Source organism: Calypte anna, chromosome 2, assembly GCF_003957555.1.
Source record: "Calypte anna isolate BGI_N300 chromosome 2, bCalAnn1_v1.p, whole genome shotgun sequence".
Lineage (NCBI taxonomy): Eukaryota > Metazoa > Chordata > Aves > Apodiformes > Trochilidae > Calypte > Calypte anna.
Window position 1 is genome coordinate 1 of NC_044245.1, and position 18,674 is coordinate 18,674.

The 18,674-nt window shown below is 68.3% G+C and overlaps 3 protein-coding genes and 1 long non-coding RNA gene across 6 annotated transcripts; 3 read left to right on the top strand and 1 right to left on the bottom strand.

Moving 5' to 3' along the window:
* Positions 1 to 519: 519 nt before the first annotated feature.
* LOC103525557 (nitric oxide synthase, endothelial) lies at positions 520 to 2,701 on the top strand (the record flags this gene model as incomplete). Its single annotated transcript, XM_030446457.1, has 4 exons — positions 520 to 689; positions 1,311 to 1,459; positions 1,817 to 2,011; positions 2,519 to 2,701. Coding segments are annotated over 4 exons (637 nt in total), but the record flags the coding sequence as incomplete, so codon positions are not given.
* A 311-nt stretch (positions 2,702 to 3,012) lies between these two features.
* LOC115597895 lies at positions 3,013 to 4,267 on the bottom strand. Its single transcript, XR_003987235.1, has 3 exons — positions 3,952 to 4,267; positions 3,420 to 3,519; positions 3,013 to 3,276 (listed from the first exon to the last, which is right to left on the bottom strand). It is a non-coding gene; the product is annotated as an uncharacterized LOC115597895 (long non-coding RNA).
* A 209-nt stretch (positions 4,268 to 4,476) lies between these two features.
* Positions 4,477 to 10,885, top strand: LOC103525558 (ATP-binding cassette sub-family B member 8, mitochondrial). Of its 3 annotated transcripts, none has more exons than XM_030445899.1 (16): positions 4,477 to 4,592; positions 4,995 to 5,280; positions 5,880 to 6,035; positions 6,123 to 6,217; positions 6,532 to 6,637; positions 6,713 to 6,874; positions 7,076 to 7,161; positions 7,522 to 7,619; positions 8,046 to 8,151; positions 8,258 to 8,291; positions 8,598 to 8,734; positions 8,909 to 9,003; positions 9,401 to 9,534; positions 9,738 to 9,885; positions 10,317 to 10,567; positions 10,749 to 10,885. In XM_030445899.1, exons 1-16 carry the CDS (start codon positions 4,501 to 4,503, stop codon positions 10,827 to 10,829), a joined length of 2,067 nt encoding a protein of 688 aa, XP_030301759.1. In that variant the 5' UTR covers positions 4,477 to 4,500; the 3' UTR covers positions 10,830 to 10,885. The 3 variants fall into 3 exon arrangements, with proteins under 3 accessions (XP_030301759.1, XP_030301760.1, XP_030301758.1); XM_030445900.1 differs by having other exon boundaries at positions 5,934 to 6,035; XM_030445898.1 differs by having other exon boundaries at positions 6,532 to 6,874.
* Positions 10,886 to 11,691: 806 nt separating this feature from the next.
* Positions 11,692 to 18,674, top strand: LOC103525559 (acid-sensing ion channel 1C-like). The gene is given in 11 exon segments (XM_030446458.1): positions 11,692 to 12,078; positions 12,080 to 12,259; positions 14,445 to 14,595; positions 14,674 to 14,801; positions 15,435 to 15,585; positions 15,762 to 15,818; positions 16,278 to 16,431; positions 17,346 to 17,437; positions 17,514 to 17,593; positions 17,669 to 17,740; positions 18,332 to 18,674. Coding segments are annotated over 11 exon segments (1,575 nt in total). The 3' UTR covers positions 18,455 to 18,674.

An 18,674-nucleotide genomic window follows, 5' to 3' on the forward strand; every position in this document is an offset into this window, starting at 1 on the left:
GGCTGCACCCTGCTGCACCCTCTGCACCCTGCCTGCACCCTGCTGCTTGCACCCTGCTGCCTGCACCCTGCCTGCACCCTGCTGCACCCTGCCTGCACCCTGCTGCACCCTCTGCACTACCTGCACCCTGCCTGCACTTCCTGCACCCTGCTGCACCCTCTGCACCCTGCCTGCACCCTGCCTGCACCCTGCCTGCACCCTGCTGCACCCTGCCTGCACTTCCTGCACCCTGCTGCACCCTCTGCACCCTGCTGCACCCTGCCTGCACTTCCTGCACCCTGCTGCACCCTCTGCACTTCCTGCACCCTGCCTGCACCCTGCTGCACCCTCTGCACTGCCTGCACCCTGCTGCACCCTGCCTGTCCCTGCCTGCACCCCCTTCTTACAGGTCCCCCCGTGCCCCGGTGTCGTGTCCCCCCCGGCTCCTTCTCCCCTCACCCCTCGGGGCCACCCCCTCCCCCTCCCGGACCCCCTTTCCCGGACCCCCCCGTCCCGGCCTTACCGCCATCCCCTTCACAGTCGCGGTGCTGGTCCCGGTGCCTCTGACCCCCTATCCCCCCCCCCCAGGGCCCCCTCGTTCCGGCTGCCCCCCACCCCCGAGACCCCCTGCATCCTGGTGGGGCCCGGCACCGGCATCGCCCCATTCCGCAGCTTCTGGCAGCAGCGGCTGCACCAGCTGCGGGAGGGAGGTGGGAACAGGGGGGACAGGAGTGGGGACAAGGGACAGGGGGACTGGGACAGCGGCTGGGGGGACGGGAAGACACGGGGACTGGAGGCTGGGGACATGGGGATGGGGCACAGGGGGACACAGAACAAGGGGGGGGTGGCGGCACAGGAATGGGGATGGGGGGGATATGAAGGGGCAGAGGGTTAAGGGGGCATGGGGACACAGAAGAGGGGGACATGGTGGCTTCAGGATGGGAGAGAAGGGATGCAGGGATGTGGCAACCTGGGGACAAAGGTGTGGGGACTGGGGACATGGGGACAGGGGAAGGGGATGAAAGCTGGGGACATGGGGACACCAGGACAGGGTGGTGTGGGGGGGACACGGGGATGTGTAGCATGGGGACACAGAGGTAGGGGGGACATGCAGGGGGCTGCAGCTCTCCGGGGAGAGGGGCTGCAAGGTTTGGGGACACGGGGACATGGTGCATGGGGGGCATGAGGAGGTGGGGACACGGTGCCTGGGGTCACGGTGACACTGGCCACACGGTCCCCACTTTGGGGTTCCCATGCCACACCGTCCCCATGTGGGGGTCCCAGCCCAGGCTGTCCCCAGGCAGGGGTCCCAGGTGGCACTGTCCCCACAGGTGGCCCCCTGGGCCCCATGGTGCTGGTGTTCGGGTGCCGCTCCCCCAACCTGGACCACATCTACAGGCAGGAGATGGAGGAGGCACGGGAGGGGGGGGCCCTCAGCATGGTCCTGACTGCCTTCTCCCGAGAGCCCGGGACCCCCAAGGTGACACTGGAGGGGACAGGGATGGGATGGAGACTGGGATAGGGAGTGGGATCTGATGGGGACAAGGACAGGAACTGGGTGGGAACAGGAATGGGATCAGGACAGGGAAGGGGACAGGGATGGGGGCTTGGATGGGATGGAGATGGGGACCAGGGTGGGATGGGGCCAGGAATGGAGGCAGACTGGGACAAGGGTGGAGCTGGGGTGTGATGGGGACAGGGTGGGGACAAAAAGGCAGGGATGGTGGGGACACTTCCAAGGATGGGGCTATGCCCAAGGACGGGGTCAGAAGGGTCGGGGGGGCAGGGTGGGCATAGCCATGTGCCAGTGCCAGCGTCCCTGCCGTGGTGTCCCCAGACCTACGTGCAGGACGTGCTGCGGACACAGCTGGCAGCAGAGGTGCACCAGGTGCTGTGCCAGAGCGGGGGACACATGTATGTCTGTGGGGACGTCACCATGGCCACCGAGGTGCTGCAGACCGTGCAGCAGATCCTGGCCCAGCAGGGTGGCATGACACTGGGGCAGGCGGGGGACTTCATCAGCGAGCTGCGGGTACGGTGACACACGTGGGGACACACGGGGACAGGACCATGGCTTCTTCCCATCGCATCCCAGTCCCCAGCTCCAGCCTTGTCACAGTGCCTCCATTCTTGTCCCCATCCTGGTCTCATCCCAGCTCTTTCCCCATCCTGTCCCTGCATTTGTCTCCACTACATGCTGGTCCCCAGCTCCAGCCTTGTCCCAGTCTCTGTCTCTGGTCTTGTCTCCATCTCTGGCCCCATCTCATCCTTGGCCCTGGCCCCACACTGTCCCCATCCTTGTCCCTCTCCATGTCCCCATCCCATCTTCATTCCATCCCCATCCCCTCCCTGTCCCCCTCCCATCCCTTCTCCATCTTATCCTGTCCTCATCCCTGGCTCCATCCCCACCCTGTCCCTGTCCCCAACCTTGTCCCCATTGCCATCTCACTCCCATATCTATCCCATCCCCATCTTGTATCCATCTCATCCCCATCCCACCCCTGTCCCCCCCATCCCTGATGCCCGCCCCCTCCCCCAGGACAAGAACCATTACCACGAGGACATTTTTGGGCTGACATTCCGCACGCAGGAGGTGGCATTCCGCATCCGCAGCCAATCCTTCTCCCTGCAGGAGCGGGGGCGGCCGGGACCCCCACCCTGACCACGGGGACAGGGACACGGAGGGCCCCACAGCCGATCCCACTCCCCCCTGTGGCCCCAGTAAAGGTTTTAGTTTTGATACCCCGGCCTGGAGCTTTGCCTGCCCTGGGGTTGGGGAATAGGGTGGGGGTCACCGGGGGGGCTGGGCCACACTGTGCTGGGGGCACCCGGACATGGGTGGGGTAGGAGGTGACATCCCAGTATGCAAGTCAAGGAGGGGGCAGCATCCCAGTCGAGGGGGGTTAATCCCAGTGCCCACCCCTTCCACCCTGCACCCCCACAGCATCACCCACACTACTCCACAGTGTCACTCCCAGCCCCCCCGGTGTCCCCCCCCCGCCGCAATCACCACTGGCACAGCCCCTCTGCGAACCTTTATTGCCTGGATCGGCAGGGGGGCAGCACCAGCCCCCGGATGGGATCCCCCGGGACCCCACCTCAATATAGCACACGGAGGGGGTCTGCCCCACCAGCGAGGCCCCGGGTTGGGGGTCTGCAGAGGCACAATCATCCCGACCACCCGGCCCCCCCGGGCAGCAGAGAGCCCTCCGCGCTGTGCCCGAGTCCGGTCAGCACCTCTTGGCAGCTCCTCCGGAACCAGCACCGGCCCCGGCAGCTCCCAGCACATTCAGAACCCTGCGGGACGGAAGGGGTCTCTCAGCGGGACCCCCGCGGGGGGGACTCTGGTGGTGGGACCCAGGCACAGACCCCTGCATCAGCCACTCCCAGCCCCCAGGGGTTCCAGGCCGGGCGTCCCAGGCTGTGCCGCCGCCACTCACCTGAGGGGAGGCTCGTTAGACCGCGGACTGCTCTTCCTCCTCCTCCTCCTCCTCGGCCCAGCCGCCCAGCGGCATCTGCCAGCGCGGGGTCTGCGCAGACCTTGGGGGGCGGGACGGGGTGGTCAGGGGGGGTTCCTTCTCTGGAGCAGCCCCCCGGGACCCCCTGCGTCTGGGATGGAGGGGGGGAATGCGCCCCCGTACCCCGGGATCGGGTGTCCCCCCACACACACACCCACTCGAAAATAGCCCGGGTGGTGCCAAGGGACCCCCGTGTCACCCCACCAGCACCACTTTGGCACTCAGGTCCCCGACACAGCCACCTGGTGACATGGCCGAAGGCCCCAGTGATTCCCTCCATGAGGACACTTGTGCCCCAGTGTCCCCGCGGTGTGCCCCCCACCACCCCGCAGGCCCCTCTGGGTGGGGACACGACTCCCGTGGTGACATGGACCCCAAAAGCACTGTGACCGCGGCCGGGAGGAAGGGGGTCACCCCACTTCTTCCCGTGTCCCCTCTCCCTGTCCCACCTCACCTGTGGCTCCGTCGGTGTCCTCCGTGTCCCCTCTGTGGGGTCTCACCTGTCCCCGCACCCCCCCGGGCACCGCCACCCTGTCCTACCACCGGGCATGGCGGGGGTCGCGGGAGGGGGGGTCTGGGCCGGTGCAGGGCCAGGAGCGAGGGACTGGGGGGGTCCCGGAGGATGCTCCGGGGGCTGTCGGGGTGAGGGATGAGGGGGGATCAGGTTGCGGATCCCGGGGCGAGGGGCCGGTGCGTGGGGGGCGCAGAGCCCGGTGAGGAGACTCTGCCAGACCCCTGCCCCTTCCCGTCCCTTGTCCCTGCCTGTCCCCTGTCCCTGCCTGTCCCTGTCCCTTCCCGTCCCCTGTCCCTGCCTGTCCCCGATCCTCCCCGCCCTCTGCCTGTCCCCTGCCCGCCCCGCTCTGTCCCTTCCCGCTCCGTGCCTGTCCCTGCCTGTCCCCTGTCCCTGCCTATCCCCGATCGTCCCCGCCCCTGCCCTCCCCGGTTCCTCCCCCTGCCCTCCCCGGTTCCTCCCCCTCCCGCCCCGGTTCCTCCCCCTCCCGCCATGCCGCTACCGCTGCTCCGGTTGCTCGGCCTTGGGGCTCGGTTCCGCCCGGTCCCTCTCGCTCTGCGGGGTTCCCCCGGCCCGGGGTGCAGGTACCGGGGAGAACCGGGCCGGGGGTCCCACCAGGGGGGGCAGGCGGGGCCTCCGGGGGGGAGGGGACGTGAACTCCTGGGTCCCCTGGGGAGCCCGGGGTCTGGGGTCTCCGGGGCCAAGGGTGCGGTGGGGGGTTCCGGGGGGTTCCGAGAGGTACCGAGGCACCTCGTGTTGGGGGAGCTGGGGTCGGTGTGGGGGTGGTGGGACCCCCATTGGTGGGAGGGTGCTGGTGTTCGGCTGGGGGGGGATTCCGGGAGCACCGGGAGGGGTTGGGGGGCTGTCCCTGGCTGACAGGACTGTGCCTGGGGGGACACACAGGACACAGCCCCCTCTGGGTGACCTCCGTCTCCTGGGTGGGTGCAGGGTCCCGTTGGGGCACCCCACACTCACCCTCTCCCCAGTTTCAGGTATGGGGGGATCTGCCCGGGGCTGGTCGTCCCCCCCTGCCGCCCCCCATGTCCCCCCACCCCAGCTCGGCTCTGCCTGCTCCTGGCCGGACCCCTGGCTGGCTGTGCCCTGATAGAGGGGGTGGGCTTGGCCGCCCGCTGCCAGGAGGCCACCCTGTCCCCCGTCCCGGTCCCTGAGCCCTCTGAGCACCCCCAGCCCTCCTCGGAGCCCCCCTTTGACTGGCCGCTCTTCTGGACCTTCCTGCGCCCACAGCTCCTGGCACTCTCGGCTGCTGTCCTGGTGAGTGGGGGGCATTGTCACCCCCTGCCACCACCCCCTGTCCCTGTGCCACCCTCATGCCATGACACCGACCCCATCCCAGTGCCTTATGTGACACCCACCACCCCTGTGACACCCCCTGTCCCTGAGCCATAACACCCCTTGTCCCCATGGTGTGACACCCCTGTCCCCACCCCTGTGATACCCCATGTCCCCACGCCCTGGCACTCACTGTCCCCATCTGGTGTCACCTCCAGTCCCCACACCTGCCACCCCCAAGCCGTGACCCCCCTGTCCCCTTGCCATGACCTCCTTATCCCTCTGCCCCACCAGGGCACTGACCATGGCCCTGGTCACCATCTGCATGTCCCTGGGCCCTAACACTGACCCCATGTCCCTGTGCAGTGACGCCCATGTTCCCTGTCCCCAGCTGGTGCTGGTCATGACCCCGGTGAGGGTGCACGTCCCCCTGCCCCTGTCTCCCTTCCCCTGTCCCCACACCCTGTCCCCAGTCCCCCTGTCCTTGCCCCCTGAGTCCCTGCCCTGTCCCCTGTTTTCCGTCCCCTCTCCCCGTCCCTATTCCCCTGTCCCCAGTGCCTGAGGGGTGTCCCCGCGGGCAGCTGGCGCTGTTCTCGGCTCTGGTGTCGGTCCGTGTTCCGGTGGTGCTGGGGCAGTTGGTGGACGCGGTCTCGGGCTGTGCCGGGGGTCTCTTTCCCCATTACGTGGCCGCCGTCCACCTCCCGGCGCTGCGCCTGCTGGGGCTCCACTGCCTGCAGGTGGGTGCCCCCCACCCCCCCGGTGGGACGGGGCCGGGGGGGTCCCGGGGCTGCCCCGCGCCCCCTCCATCCCCGCCGCTCCCCCAGGGGCTGCTGACGTTCGGGTACATCGCACTGCTGGCACGGGCCGGAGAGCGGCTGGCGGGGAACATGAGGAAGGAGCTCTTCATGTCCCTGCTGCGGTACCACGGGGATGGGGACAGGGGGATGGGGACAGGGGGAGAGAGACAGGAGGTCAGGGGAAGAGGAGGAGTGGGGACAGGGGGAGAGGAGAAAAGGGATAGAGGGGATGGACAAGGGGAGAGGGTAGGGGGACAGGGGGAGAGGGAGAGAGGGCAGGAGGAGAGGGAGGGTGACAGGGGCACAGCAAGGGGACAGGGCACGGGGATGCAGGGAGGTCTGGGGGACAGCAATGTGGGGCTGGGGGGAGGTGGGTGGTGAGGCTGGGGACAGGAGGGGGCTGTGTCTGAGCTGAGGGTCCCACACCCCCTGGCAGGCAGGACGTGGCTTTCTTCGATGCCACCCGTACGGGGCAGCTGGTGGCACGACTGACGGCTGATGTCCAGGAGTTCAAGTCCTCCTTCAAGCTCGTCATCTCCCAGGTGAGCTGGGGTGGGGGGCAGCAGAACCACCCCACACAGTCCCTGGGACCCCCACCCACCCTGCCCATCCCCCAGGGCCTGCGCAGTGGCACCCAGACGCTGGGTGGCTTTGTGTCCCTGTACCTGCTGTCCCCCAAGCTGACGGGGCTGCTGGTGCTGGCACTGCCCACCCTGGTGGGCATCGGGACCCTCCTGGGCTCCGGGCTGCGTGGGCTCTCCCGGCAGGCACAGGAACAGGTAACCCCCCATCCCAAACCCCCCAGGGACCCCCCAGGGGTGGTGTCCCAGTGGGGTCCCCATTCACATCCCCTGGTGAGCGTGGAGACCCTCCTGGGTCTGCCAGAGGGTCCAGGAGAAGGTAACCCCCAAAAAAACCCCTCAGAACCCCCCCCAGGGATGGAATGGGGGGGTGTCCCTGCATGTCCCATGTCCCCACAGGTGGCCAAGGCCACCGTGGTGGCTGATGAGGCACTGGGGAATGTCCGGACCGTGAGAGCCTTTGCCATGGAGGAGCAGCAGGCGGGGTGAGGGGAGGGGGGGCAGTGGGGGTTCTGGGGGGCAGTGGGGGTTCTGGGGGGCAGCAATGGGGGGCTGAGGGGGCTGGGGTTGTTTCTGGCGGGAGGCAATGGGGGATGGCAATGGGGGGCTGGCAGTTTTGGGGGGGGTGTCTGGGGGACAGCAATGGGGGCAGAGGAACAGTGGGATGGGGTGTGGGGGGGGGCAGGGGCCAAGGGTGGGAGGGGGTCTGGGGGGGTCTGGGGCATGGTAGGAGGCAGTGGTGGGGCCTGGGGGTGGTGGGATGTGGCAGAGGAGGACTGAGGGTGGTGGGGGAGGTCTGGGGGTGGTGGGGGGTGCATTGCAGGGTCAGGGTCTCTGCCCCCCAGGCTGTACTGCACCGAGGTGGATCGAGCTGGGCTGCTGAGCGAGCGTCTGGGGCTCGGCATCGCTGCCTTCCAGGGGCTCTCCAGCCTGGCCCTCAATGGTGGGGACACGGGGTGGGGGGACACGGGGTGGGGGGACACGGGGTGGGGCAGAGGACATCAGGGTGTGGGGAGCAGGGAACAGGGGCTGAGAGGCAGAGAATGGGGGGCCAGGGGGCAGGACATGGGCTGGGGAGCAGGATACAGGGGTTGGGGGGCAGGGAGTGGGGGGCTGGGGGACAGGACATGGGGGTTCAGGGGGTGGGACCTGAGGGGCCACCCTCAGGTGCAGGACTTGGCAGTGCTGTGGGGCAGACCCAGAGTGTGCCATTGGGGCAGGACCCAGGGGGGGTGGGATCTGGGCTTTTTGTGGGGCAGAACCAAGGGGGATCCCTGGGGCAGGACTAGGGGGTTTCTGTGGGTCAGGAACAAGGGGATTCTGTGGGTTAGACCCCCCTGGGGGTCTCACAGCTGCCCCTTCCCCACAGCTGTCGTTCTGGGGACCATCTTCGTAGGGGGGTCCCTGATGGCTGGGGATCAGCTCTCACCAGGGGACCTCATGTCCTTCTTGGTGGCCTCACAAACAGTCCAAAGGTCAGAACCCGCCTGAGACCCCCCCAAGACCCCCCCAGCCCACCCAACCCTCTCCCAATCCCCCCTCCCATGTGCCCCAGCCCTGAGACCCCCTCTGCACCCCCAGGTCCATGGCCAGCATCTCCGTCCTGATGGGACAGGTAGACGGGGGTCTGCAGCCAGGGGGCAGGGGATGGGGGGTCCTATAGCTGGGGGGACAGGAGCTTAGGGGTCCTATAGCTGAGGGGCAGGGAATGGGGGTCCTAGGGGGGCTGGGGAGTCCTGTAGCTGGGGGACAGGGAGTGGGAGATCAGGAGCTGGGGGTCCCAGGTTGTGGGGAGCAGGGAATGGGAGCCCGCGGGCAGGGGCTGGGGGTCTTTGAGCTGGGGGGCAGGTCCTGGGTAATCAGGTCCTGGGGGGCAGGCTGTGGGGGTCCCAGGGGCTGGGGTCTCCCAATCCCCCCCCAGGTGGTGCGGGGTCTGAGCGCCGGCGCCCGCGTCCTGGAGCTGCTGCGTCTGGAGCCCAGCGTGGGGCTGCGGGGAGGGGGCTCCATCCCCCACCACTCCCTGCTCGGCCACATCTCCTTCAACCACGTCTCCTTCAGGTGAGACCCCCCAGGGAACCCTCGAGGGTTGGAGGCTGTTCTCTGCCTCTCCCAGCCCCCTGCCCCTCTCCCCACAGCTCCTGCCCCCCCATCCTGGGCACCCCCCTTGGCCCTGATCCACTCCCCCCCAGTGCTGGCCCCCTCCTCATGCAGCCCCCTCCCCTCTCCCCACAGCTACCCCACCCGCCCCGGGCACCCTGTGCTGCAGGACTTCAGCCTCACCCTGCCCCCTGGCAAGACCGTGGCCATCGTGGGACCCTCGGGGGAAGGTACCACCCCTGACCCCGGGACCCCTCAGCCCACCCCACACACCCTTTGGGTGCAGGTCCCTCTGCCTGGTGGCACTGACTCAGCCCCTTGCTGGTCCCTAGGGGCTGGGAGCTGGGGGAAGGGGTGGGCGGGGGTCCTGGGGGGCAGGGAGCTGGGAGACCCAGGGAAAGAGTGGGCAGGGGTCCTGAGGGGCAGGGGGGGGGCAAGGAGCTTGGGAGGTGGAGGTCAGGGCTTGGGTGGGGGTCCTGGGGGCAGGGAGTGGGCAAGGGAGCTGGGAGCCGGTGGGCAGGGTTGGGTTGGGGATCCCAGAAATAGGGGTCCCAGGGATAGGGGACTGGGGTTCAGGGCTAGGTTGGGGTCCCGGGGGGTCTGAGGGCTGCTCCCCCCCCCCCCCAGGGAAGTCAACAGTGGCGGCACTGCTGGAGCGGTTCTATGAGCCCACCCGTGGCACCATCACCCTGGATGGGAGGGACATCGCGGAGCTGGACCCCTCCTGGCTGCGAGGGAAGGTCCTGGGATTCATCAGCCAGGTGGGGAGAGGGGCTGGGGGGGGACTGCTGGGGGTCTGGGATGCTGGGGGGGGGTGTGTGGGGCTGCTGGGGGAGGTGTGGGGGGCTGGACCCCTCCTGGCTGCAGGGACTTCATCAGCCTAGGGGAGATGGGGGGCTGTGGGGCTGCTGTGGGGCTGCCGGGGGTGACTGCGGGCCCCCCAGCCACACGGGTGGGTGTGCAGGAGCCGGTGCTGTTCGGCACCTCCATCCTGGAGAACATCCGATTCGGGCGCCCCGGGGCCTCCGACGCCGAAGTGGAGAGCGCGGCCCGGATGGCCAACGCCGACGGCTTCATCAGAGCCTTCCCCGAGGGCTACCACACCCTGGTGGGTACGTGCCACCGGAGGGCTACCACACCCTGTGGGGGGCTACCGGACCCTGGTGGGTGTGTGCGGGGTTCGTGCTGTGGTGGCGCTGCGGTGTCCCCGGTGTCACCCCACGGTGGTCCCAGCGTCACCCTGGTGGTAGCCCCAGTGTCACCCTGTGGTGGTCCCGGTGTCACCCCAGCACTGGAGCTGTTGTCACCTTGCAGTGGCCCCACTGTCATGCTTGTGGTTGCCTCAGTGGTGCCCTTGGCATCACCCTGGTGGTGGTCCCAGTGTCACCCAGCTGTGGTTCCAGTGTCACCCTGGTACTGACCCTGGTGTCACCCAGTAGTGGTCCCAGTGTCACCCTGATGGTGGTCCTGGTAACTGTCACCTGGGCAGTGGCCCTGGTGTCCCCCAGCAGTGTCCCCAGTGTCCCCGGTGCTGTCCCCGCAGGCGAGCGTGGCGTGGCACTGTCGGGGGGCCAGAAGCAGCGGGTGGCCATCGCCCGGGCCCTGCTGAAGGACCCCCAGGTGCTCATCCTGGACGAGGCCACCAGCGCCCTGGACGCGGAGTCGGAGCGGGCAGTGCAGGAGGCTCTGGACCGGGCCAGCCATGGCCGCACCGTCCTGGTCATCGCCCACCGCCTCAGCACCGTGCGGGGCGCCCACTGCATCGTGGTGCTGGCACGGGGACGGGTGGCCGAGGTCAGCAGGAGGGACGGAGGGGGTCACCAAGGGGGTGTCCCCAGGGGGGTGACACTGCTGTGTCCGCAGACAGGGACCCACGAGGAGCTGGTGCGGGGGGGCCTGGCTGGGAGGGGGACGTGGACAGGGGGTGTCACCAATGTGGGTGTCCCCATCCTGTGTGACACCATTGTCCCTGCAGGCAGGGACCCACGAGGAGCTGGTGCGGCGGGGGGGTCTCTACGCTGAGCTCATCCGACGGCAGCAGCAGGATGGGAGCTGAGCACCCCCGGGGGGGCAGGGGGAACCCCTGGCTGCTCCCCAATAAATCAGGGATGGAAGGTGGCCGTGGGGCTCTGCTGGGAGGGGCACACACAGCCCCGTGTTACACACCCCCCACCTCGGGGTGGGGGACCCCCGTGTGACCCTCCAAGGTGGGGGACCCCTGTGTTGCCCCCCCGGGTGGGAGAGCACTGCATTGCTCCCCAGTGTGGGACATCCCTTCTGTCACCCTGAAACTGGGGGCAGAACCCCCTATGATCAGGGTCCCCTGCATCACACCCGGGGTGGGGGGGACCACTGTGTGACTCCTCCCGGGATGGGGAGTCCCCTCTATGACCCACCGGGGCTGGGGCTGAATCTCCCGTCGGGAGGGGGTCCCAGGGCCCACCCTGCGGCAGGGAGCTGCCCCCCCCGTACCCCACGCTCCCGGAGGGGCTCCGGCCGGACCCGTCTCTTCAGCTCGAGGGGTGCTGATGCCCCTCAGCTCAGTCCCGGGCTCAGCGGGAGGGTTCTTGCCCGGGGGTCGCGGGGGTGAACCCCCCCCAGCCCGGCCGGCTCTGCGTTCTCCGGGGAGGGTGGAGCCGGGGGGGGGCGGGTACCGGGGGGGGGGCGGTGGGGGTGCGGCCGCAGAGCAGCAGCGGCTGCGCCGAGCGGCGGGAGCGGAACCGGGAGCGGGGCGGGTCTGGGGTCTGGGGTCTTCACGGCAGCAGCAGCGCGGGGGGGTCCTGGTTCTCCCCTGCCTGCCCCTTGCCCCCTCTTCCCTGCCCATCCTCCTTCCCGCAGCCCCCCTGAGCCCTCCCCCCGGGGCCATGGGCCGGGGTCAGGCGGGGGGTCGGGGGGGCTGAGCGCTGTGGGAGTTCAGGATGAGGTCGAGCTGGGGGGGCGCCGGGGGGGAGGTCTCGTCGGAGGGGTCCCGGCTTCGGAGCTTCGCCCACCGCTCCTCGCTGCACGGCATCGGGCACATCTTCACCCAGGGGGGGGCCTGGCTGCGGCGGGGGCTCTGGGGGGGCTTCTTCTTGGGGTCTCTGGGGCTGCTGCTGGGGGTCTGCGCGCAGCGCGTCGCCCACTTCCTCACCTACCCCCACGTCACCAAACTGGACGAGGTGGCGGCCACCAACCTGACCTTCCCGGCCATCACCATCTGCAACCTCAACGAGTTTCGCTTCTCCAAACTGACCCGTAACGATTTGTTCCACGCCGGGGAGCTGCTGGCCCTGCTGGACGGGCGGGCGGGGGTCCGGGAAACCCACCCCCCCCCTGGCCGAGCCCCGCGTCCTGGCCACCCTGCGGGACAAAGCCAACTTCAGGGACTTTAAGGCCAAACCTTTCAGCATGGCCGAGTTCTACAACCGGACGGGCCACGACCTGGCGGAGATGCTGCTGTACTGCTCCTTCCGCGGCACCGACTGCACCGCCCGGGACTTCGCCGTGGTGAGAGGGGAGGGGGCGGCCGGGGGCACCCACCCCACCGCCAGCCGCCGCGGGGGTCGGGAACTGATGTGCGGGGGGGTGGTGTGGCACCCAGGAGGCAGCCCCAGCCCACAGGGGTGCGGGACCCCCGGGAGCGCAGAACCCCTCGGTATGGGACCCCCGGGGGCACGGGATGCTCGTGGGTGCGGCCACAGCCCCACTCCCCCAGGGTACCAGCGCAGGACTCCCCCCGGCGCCCCCTCCCCCAGGGCCGTGTTTGCCCACAGCCTCCCACACCTGCAACTCCCCTGGCGTGGGCCGTGGCCCCCCCCAGCATCCCCCCACACTCCTGGGTACCCGGGGAATGGCCAATGGCCACCACTTGTGGCCCCACTCTGTCCCCATTGCTGTCCCCGTGGGCTCAGCCTCCCCACGGACACAGCAATCACCACGAGCTTAATTAGTGCCTGAGATTGATTTTTGGGAGGAAGGCTCAGATGAAAATCATCCCCCTGGGAAGCCCCCTCTGCCCCTCATACCTTGTACCCTGGGGATGAGTGGCTGGGGGAGTCGAGGGTCCCAGGGGAGGACCTGGGGTGGCATTGTGTGTCACCTGAAGGCTGTCACCCCTCTGCTGCACATGGGTGTCCATCTTTGTCCCCTTGATGAGGGTCCCAGAGGGTCTCGGGGGACACACGTGTGCCACCATGCTCGGGAAGCCACCAGGAGTGTCGAGTTCTGCCACGTGTGTCTCAGCCCCTGAAGACCCCTCTGCTCCAGCCCCTTCCCTGCCCCAGGCCCCTGGGACCCCCTTGCTCAGTCTCCAGGGACCCCCCTGCCCCAGGCCCCTGGGACCCCCCTGCCCTGGCTCCTGAGGACCACCCAGCCCTGGCCTCGCTCTGCCTCCAGCTGTGCTCGCTGTGACTTTGAAAGTCTGGAGCTAATAATAATGATAATAATCCGGATTTAGCCACAGATTAGGAGCCTCTGCCCTGAGCCTCCCGGCACCCTGTCCCAGTGGCAGTGGTAGGGCCGGGACCCCAAGCCTCATCCCAACCCCATCCTGGGGGTTCCTGGGGGTGCCCAAAGTGAGGGGCAGCCTGGGCTGGGGCTGTGTCCCCCAGATGTCCCCTCCTGGGGCTGGCAGGGCCAGGAGACCCCAGGGTGAGGGGCTGAGGGGGGTCCTGGTATGAGGGCCTGGGTGGGGTCACCCCGAGTGTGGGGTCCAGGGGTCCTGGCAGTGCTGGGGCTGTGTCCCTGTCCTTGTCCCCATCCTTGTCTGCACCCCCCAAGCACATCCCTGTGCTGGGCAGCCGTTGCCATGGAAGCCGCCCCCCCCTTCCTCTTTGGGCAGCACGTTGCCATGGCAATGGGTCCCCATTTTTGGGAACAGCCCGTTGCCATGGCAGCACCCCCCCTCCCACTTCACACCCCCACCCCCACCCCTCTGGTGGGGTGGGCAGGGGGGACAACACCATGGCAGCAGGCCCTGACCCCATGGGGCACTTATGCCCCCCACACCCTCCCCCCTAACACCCCAAGCCATGGGGCAGTGACAGGATGAGGGGGGTTGTAGCTGCAGCCCCTCGGGGGGGGCAGACACACATGGGTCCCTGAGTGGGATGGGGTCTGCCCAGGGATCTGGGGGGGCTGCTCTGGGGCTGGGGGAGGAACTGAGTCTGGGGGGGTCTTGGCCATGGGGTGGGAAGAGCTACAGCAGTGGGGAAGGGGCATGAGGGGCTGCGGGGTGGGGGTTATGCAGCTCAGGGTCACAGTGGGGGCTCCCAGGAGGGTCCCTGCCTCTGTGTGCCCGGGGAATGAGTCCCTGGGGGTCTCTCAGGGTTCTGAGGGTCCTTGGGGGGTCCAAGGTCTCAGGGGTTCCTGGGGGTCTGTGGGAGCTCTGGGGTCACTGGGGGCTCAGGAGTCACTGGGGCCTTAGGGGTCTCTGGGGGCTCCAAGGTCTCAGGAGTCCCTGGGGGCTCTGAAGACCCCTGGGGTCCCTGGGTGTCCTTGGGGACTCTGAGGATCTCTGAGGGCTTGGGGGTCCCTAGGGGTCTCTGGGGTCCCCTGGCACAGGGCAGGCTTCCAGATCCCAGGGTGATGCTGAAGGTCCCCCTCCCCCTTAGAGTAGTTATGGGGGGGTCCTGCCCCGCGTCCCTCTGCCCCAGGGTGCTCACTGGGGGTCCTGCCCCGTGTCCCCCTCCAGATCTTCACCCGCCTGGGCAAGTGCTACACGTTCAATGCGGGGGGGCCGGGCCGGCCGGTGCTGAGCACCCACCGGGGGGGCCAGGGCCACGGCCTGGAGCTGATGCTCGACGTGCAGCAGGATGAGTACCTGCCCGTCTGGGGGGACACGGGTGAGGGACCCCCACCCCGCACTCCACCCCGCACCCCCCATGGACTCCTCCTGACCCCCCCCCCTTGCTGCCTTGCAGCCGAGACCTCTCTGGAGGCGGGGGTGCGGGTGCAGATCCACAGCCAGGATGAGCCCCCTGCCATCGACCAGCAGGGCTTTGGGGCAGCCCCCGGCTTCCAGACCCTCGTCTCCTGCCAGCAGCAGCGGGTACCCAGCACCCGGGGGGGGGGACAGCCCCTCTGGGGCCCCAACATAGCCCTGGCCATCCTCCCTGGGACCCCCTGCACTGTACAGTGGGGACCCCCGGGCTGGGGCAGCCCCACTGCATGGTCCCAGCTCCCAGCATTGGTGACCCCCCCAGAACTGACCCCCCCGCGCTGAACAGACCCTCGGTGGAGGCGGGGACCACCTAAATTTAGTGCCTCGAGTGGGTGTCACCGTGTGTCACCGGCAGACGGAGCGTGGTGGTGGCAGAAAGGTGGCCCTGGGTGACAAGACCCTCCCCACCCCGGCGGGCCCTGCTGACATCTGTCCCCCTCTGTCCCAGCCTGTCCCTGTCCCTCCTGCCGCTGTGCTGGGGCAGGTGACACCAGCCCTGTCCCTGTGCCCGGAGGGGAGGGGCAGGGGGGCTCTGGAGTGGTAACCCTAACCCAGCTCTGGGGGGCCCGGGGGGAGGGGGCTCTGGGGGTCTCAAGGGTCCCTGGGGGGCAGGCGGCACGGGATGGGGGCACTGAGAATGAACTCTGCCCGAGGGGCCGGGGGGTGGGTGGCACGGGGTGGGGATGTCCGGGACACTGTCGGTGTTGGGGACACGGCGTCGTCCTCTCCCGGTGGCCGCAGCTGCTGTACCTGCCCCCGCCATGGGGGGACTGCCAGGCCTCCCCCGGGGCCGCCGGCTCCTTCCCCACCTACACCATCCCCGGGTGCCGCCTCGACTGCGAGAGCCGATACCTGACCGAGAACTGCGCCTGCCGCATGGTGCACATGCCGGGTGAGGGGCTGGGGGCTGCGGGGGGCTCCGGGGGGCTGCGGGGGGCTGAGGAGCTGGGGGGAGCTGCAGGGCAGGGGGGGGAGCAGAGGAGGGGCTGGGGAGGGGCTATACAGAGGGCTTGGGGGCTGAGGATGGGGAGGGGGAGATCCTCCTGACCCCAACGCCCCCCCCACCAGGCAGTGCCGACATCTGCACCCCGGAGCAGTACAAAGAGTGTGCAGACCCTGCCCTGGGTAGGTACTGGGGGTCAGTGTGGCCACCACAGCCCCCAGCTTGGCTACCATGCCCACCCACACGGCCACCACAGTCACCACCATGGCCCCTACCATGGCCACAGCCACTGCCATGGCCATCAAAGTCCCCATCATGGCCACCACCTTGGCTACAGCAGCCCCAATGCCCCCATGACCACTGCCTGTGGCCAGACACGTGGGTCCCAGCCCCTGGGTGCTGCTGACAGCAATGGGGACACCACCCGTGTCCTGTGCCACCACCACCTCCCACCACCCAGCTCTGTCCTTGGGGCTGCCCCATCTCCATTGTGGGTGGGGGTCCTGGACACACTGTCCCCACAGTCCTCGTGGTCTCTGTGGTCCTCACAGTCCCCATGGTCTCTGTGGTGGTCCCATGGTCTCCATGGTGTCCCCACAGTCCCCATGGTCCCTGCAGTCCCCGTGGTCCTGTCCCCGCAGACTTCCTGGTGAAGCGGGACAGTCAGTTCTGCTCCTGCCGCACTCCCTGTGCCACCGTGCGCTATGGGAAGGAGCTGTCGGTGCTGCCCATCCCCAGCCGGGCCGCCAGCCGGCACCTGGCCCGCAGGTTCAACAGGACCCAGCAGTACATCGCGTGAGGGACCGGGCACCGCCAGCGGGACAGCGCGGGACACTGCATGGCACTGCATGGCATCGGGTGACAGGGACCCCTCCCCCGGCCCAGGGGGCTCCAAGCCCCATCCAACCTTCAGCACTGCCAGGGATGGGGCAGCCACAGCTTCCTTGGGCAACCTGGGCACCCAGGGGCTCAGCACCCTCACCCCAAACAATTTCTCCCTCCCTCCCTCCCTGCCCAAGATCTCCTCTCCATCTCCCCTCTCCCAGCTCCAAACCCTTCCCCCTCGCAGGCTCCCATCCCTCCAGGCCCTTGTCCCAAGTCCCTCCCCAGCTTTCCTGGAGCCCCTTCAGGCACTGGAAGGTGCTCTAAGGTCTCCCCATTGCAGCCTTCTCTTCTCCAGCCTCAACACCCCCAACTCTCTCAGCCTGGCTCCAGAGCAGAGCTGCTCCAGCCCTCCCAGCAGCTCCAGGGCCTCCTCTGCACTGGCTCCAACAGCTCCGTGTCCTTCTGCTGCTGGGGACCCCAGAGCTGGACCCAGCTTTACCCCAGGGGGGTCTCCCCAGAGGGGACCAGAGGGGGACAATCCCCTCCCTGGCCCTGCTGCTCACACTGCAGGGATGCAGCCCAGGACCTGGTTGGTTTCTGGGCTCCAAGCTCATACTCAGGGCTCACACTGAGCTCCTGCTCCACCCCCCCCGCCCCCTCCCCCCCAAAGTCCTTCTCCTCAGGCCTGACCCCCCAATCCTTCCTCCTCCCAACCTCCATCCATCCATGGGATTGCCTCTAGCCAGCTGCAGAACTTTGCACTTGGCCTTGGTGAACTTCATGAACATCTTTGTGCCACCGCCTCCCCTGCAGCCCCCCCAGACCTCCTGCCCACAAGCTGTCCATTCCACCTGACCTCCATCCACCCCCTGTCCCCTCCCCAGGGACAATGTCCTGGTCCTGGACATCTTCTTTGAGGCCCTGAACTATGAGACCATCGAGCAGAAAGCAGCCTACGAGGTGGCAGGGCTGCTGGGTGAGTCTGGGGGGGTCCTGACAGCAAGGGGGTGGACAGCACCCCTCGCCCACTCTAATGCCTTTCTCCCACCCAGGTGACATCGGGGGACAGATGGGGCTCTTCATGGGTGCCAGCCTCCTCACCATCCTGGAGATCATCGACTACCTGTATGAGGTGAGACCCCCCCCAGTAACCCCCTAATGCCCCCTCCCCTTTGTGCTGGGGGTGGTCTCTAACCCCTCTCCCCAGGTATTTCGGGACAAACTCCTCAGCTTCTACAAGGAGAAGAAAAGACCCCCCCGGAGAGACAGCAGCACCATGGTAACACCCCCTCCCCAAATTCCACCTTCCTGGGCGTGCAGCCTTCCTGCCCCCTCCCCTGGCAAGGGGTGGGGAGGGTCTCGCTCCTCATCCCACCCATCTGCTGCTCTGTCTGTCTGTCCAGGAGCACCCAGCAGGGACCACCATCCCTCCAGGGCCCAGGTACAGACCCTGGGGGCTTTTGTTTAGAGGGGGGGGCACCCAGACCCCCACCCCAGCATTTGCACACCTCTGCGTGCTCTCTCCCCAGGGGTCCTGCAGTGAGGACACAGCCACAGCTGCGACCCCCACCCCCCCTCAGACAGGCCTTCCCCTGCCCAATTCCCCTACGGGTGGTCCCTGGGGGTCTGCACCCTTTTTCCCCCATCTCAGACTTTTCTTGGCATCATCCCCCCCCCATCCTCGTACATCACCCCTCCCGACCCAGGACCCCACACACACATCCTGCCCCCAGGGTGCTGTGGGGGCCCCAGAGGACAGATCTGGGGGGGCTTTTGGGTTGGGGGCCACAGGGATGAATTGGTGGGGGAGGACATGGAAGGTGGGTGCAGTGGGGGAGGCCCCCCCAGCGACCACCCTGTGTCCCCCCAGAGTCCCCATCACCCCCCATGCTGCCACCAGGACGTGCTCAGCTTCTCCCCGGACCTGCTACCTCGTCACCCGGCTCTAGAAACCCCTGGGGGGGCTCTGCTGAGGGCCCCCCCCAGCACCTGAGACCCTGAGACCCCCAGCTGGGCTGGGGTGCAATGGTCCTCGGGTACCCCCCTGCAGGGCTGGCACTGGGTGCCAAGGTGCCCCACTCTGAGACATCCCCCCTCGGGGTTATTTTGGGGGGCTGGGGGTGGCAGGACCCCCCCACTCTGCTCCCCTGTCCCTGCATGAGCTGCTTGTGCCCCCCTCCCCGCTGTACACGTGGCTCCCGCTTGCTGTGGAC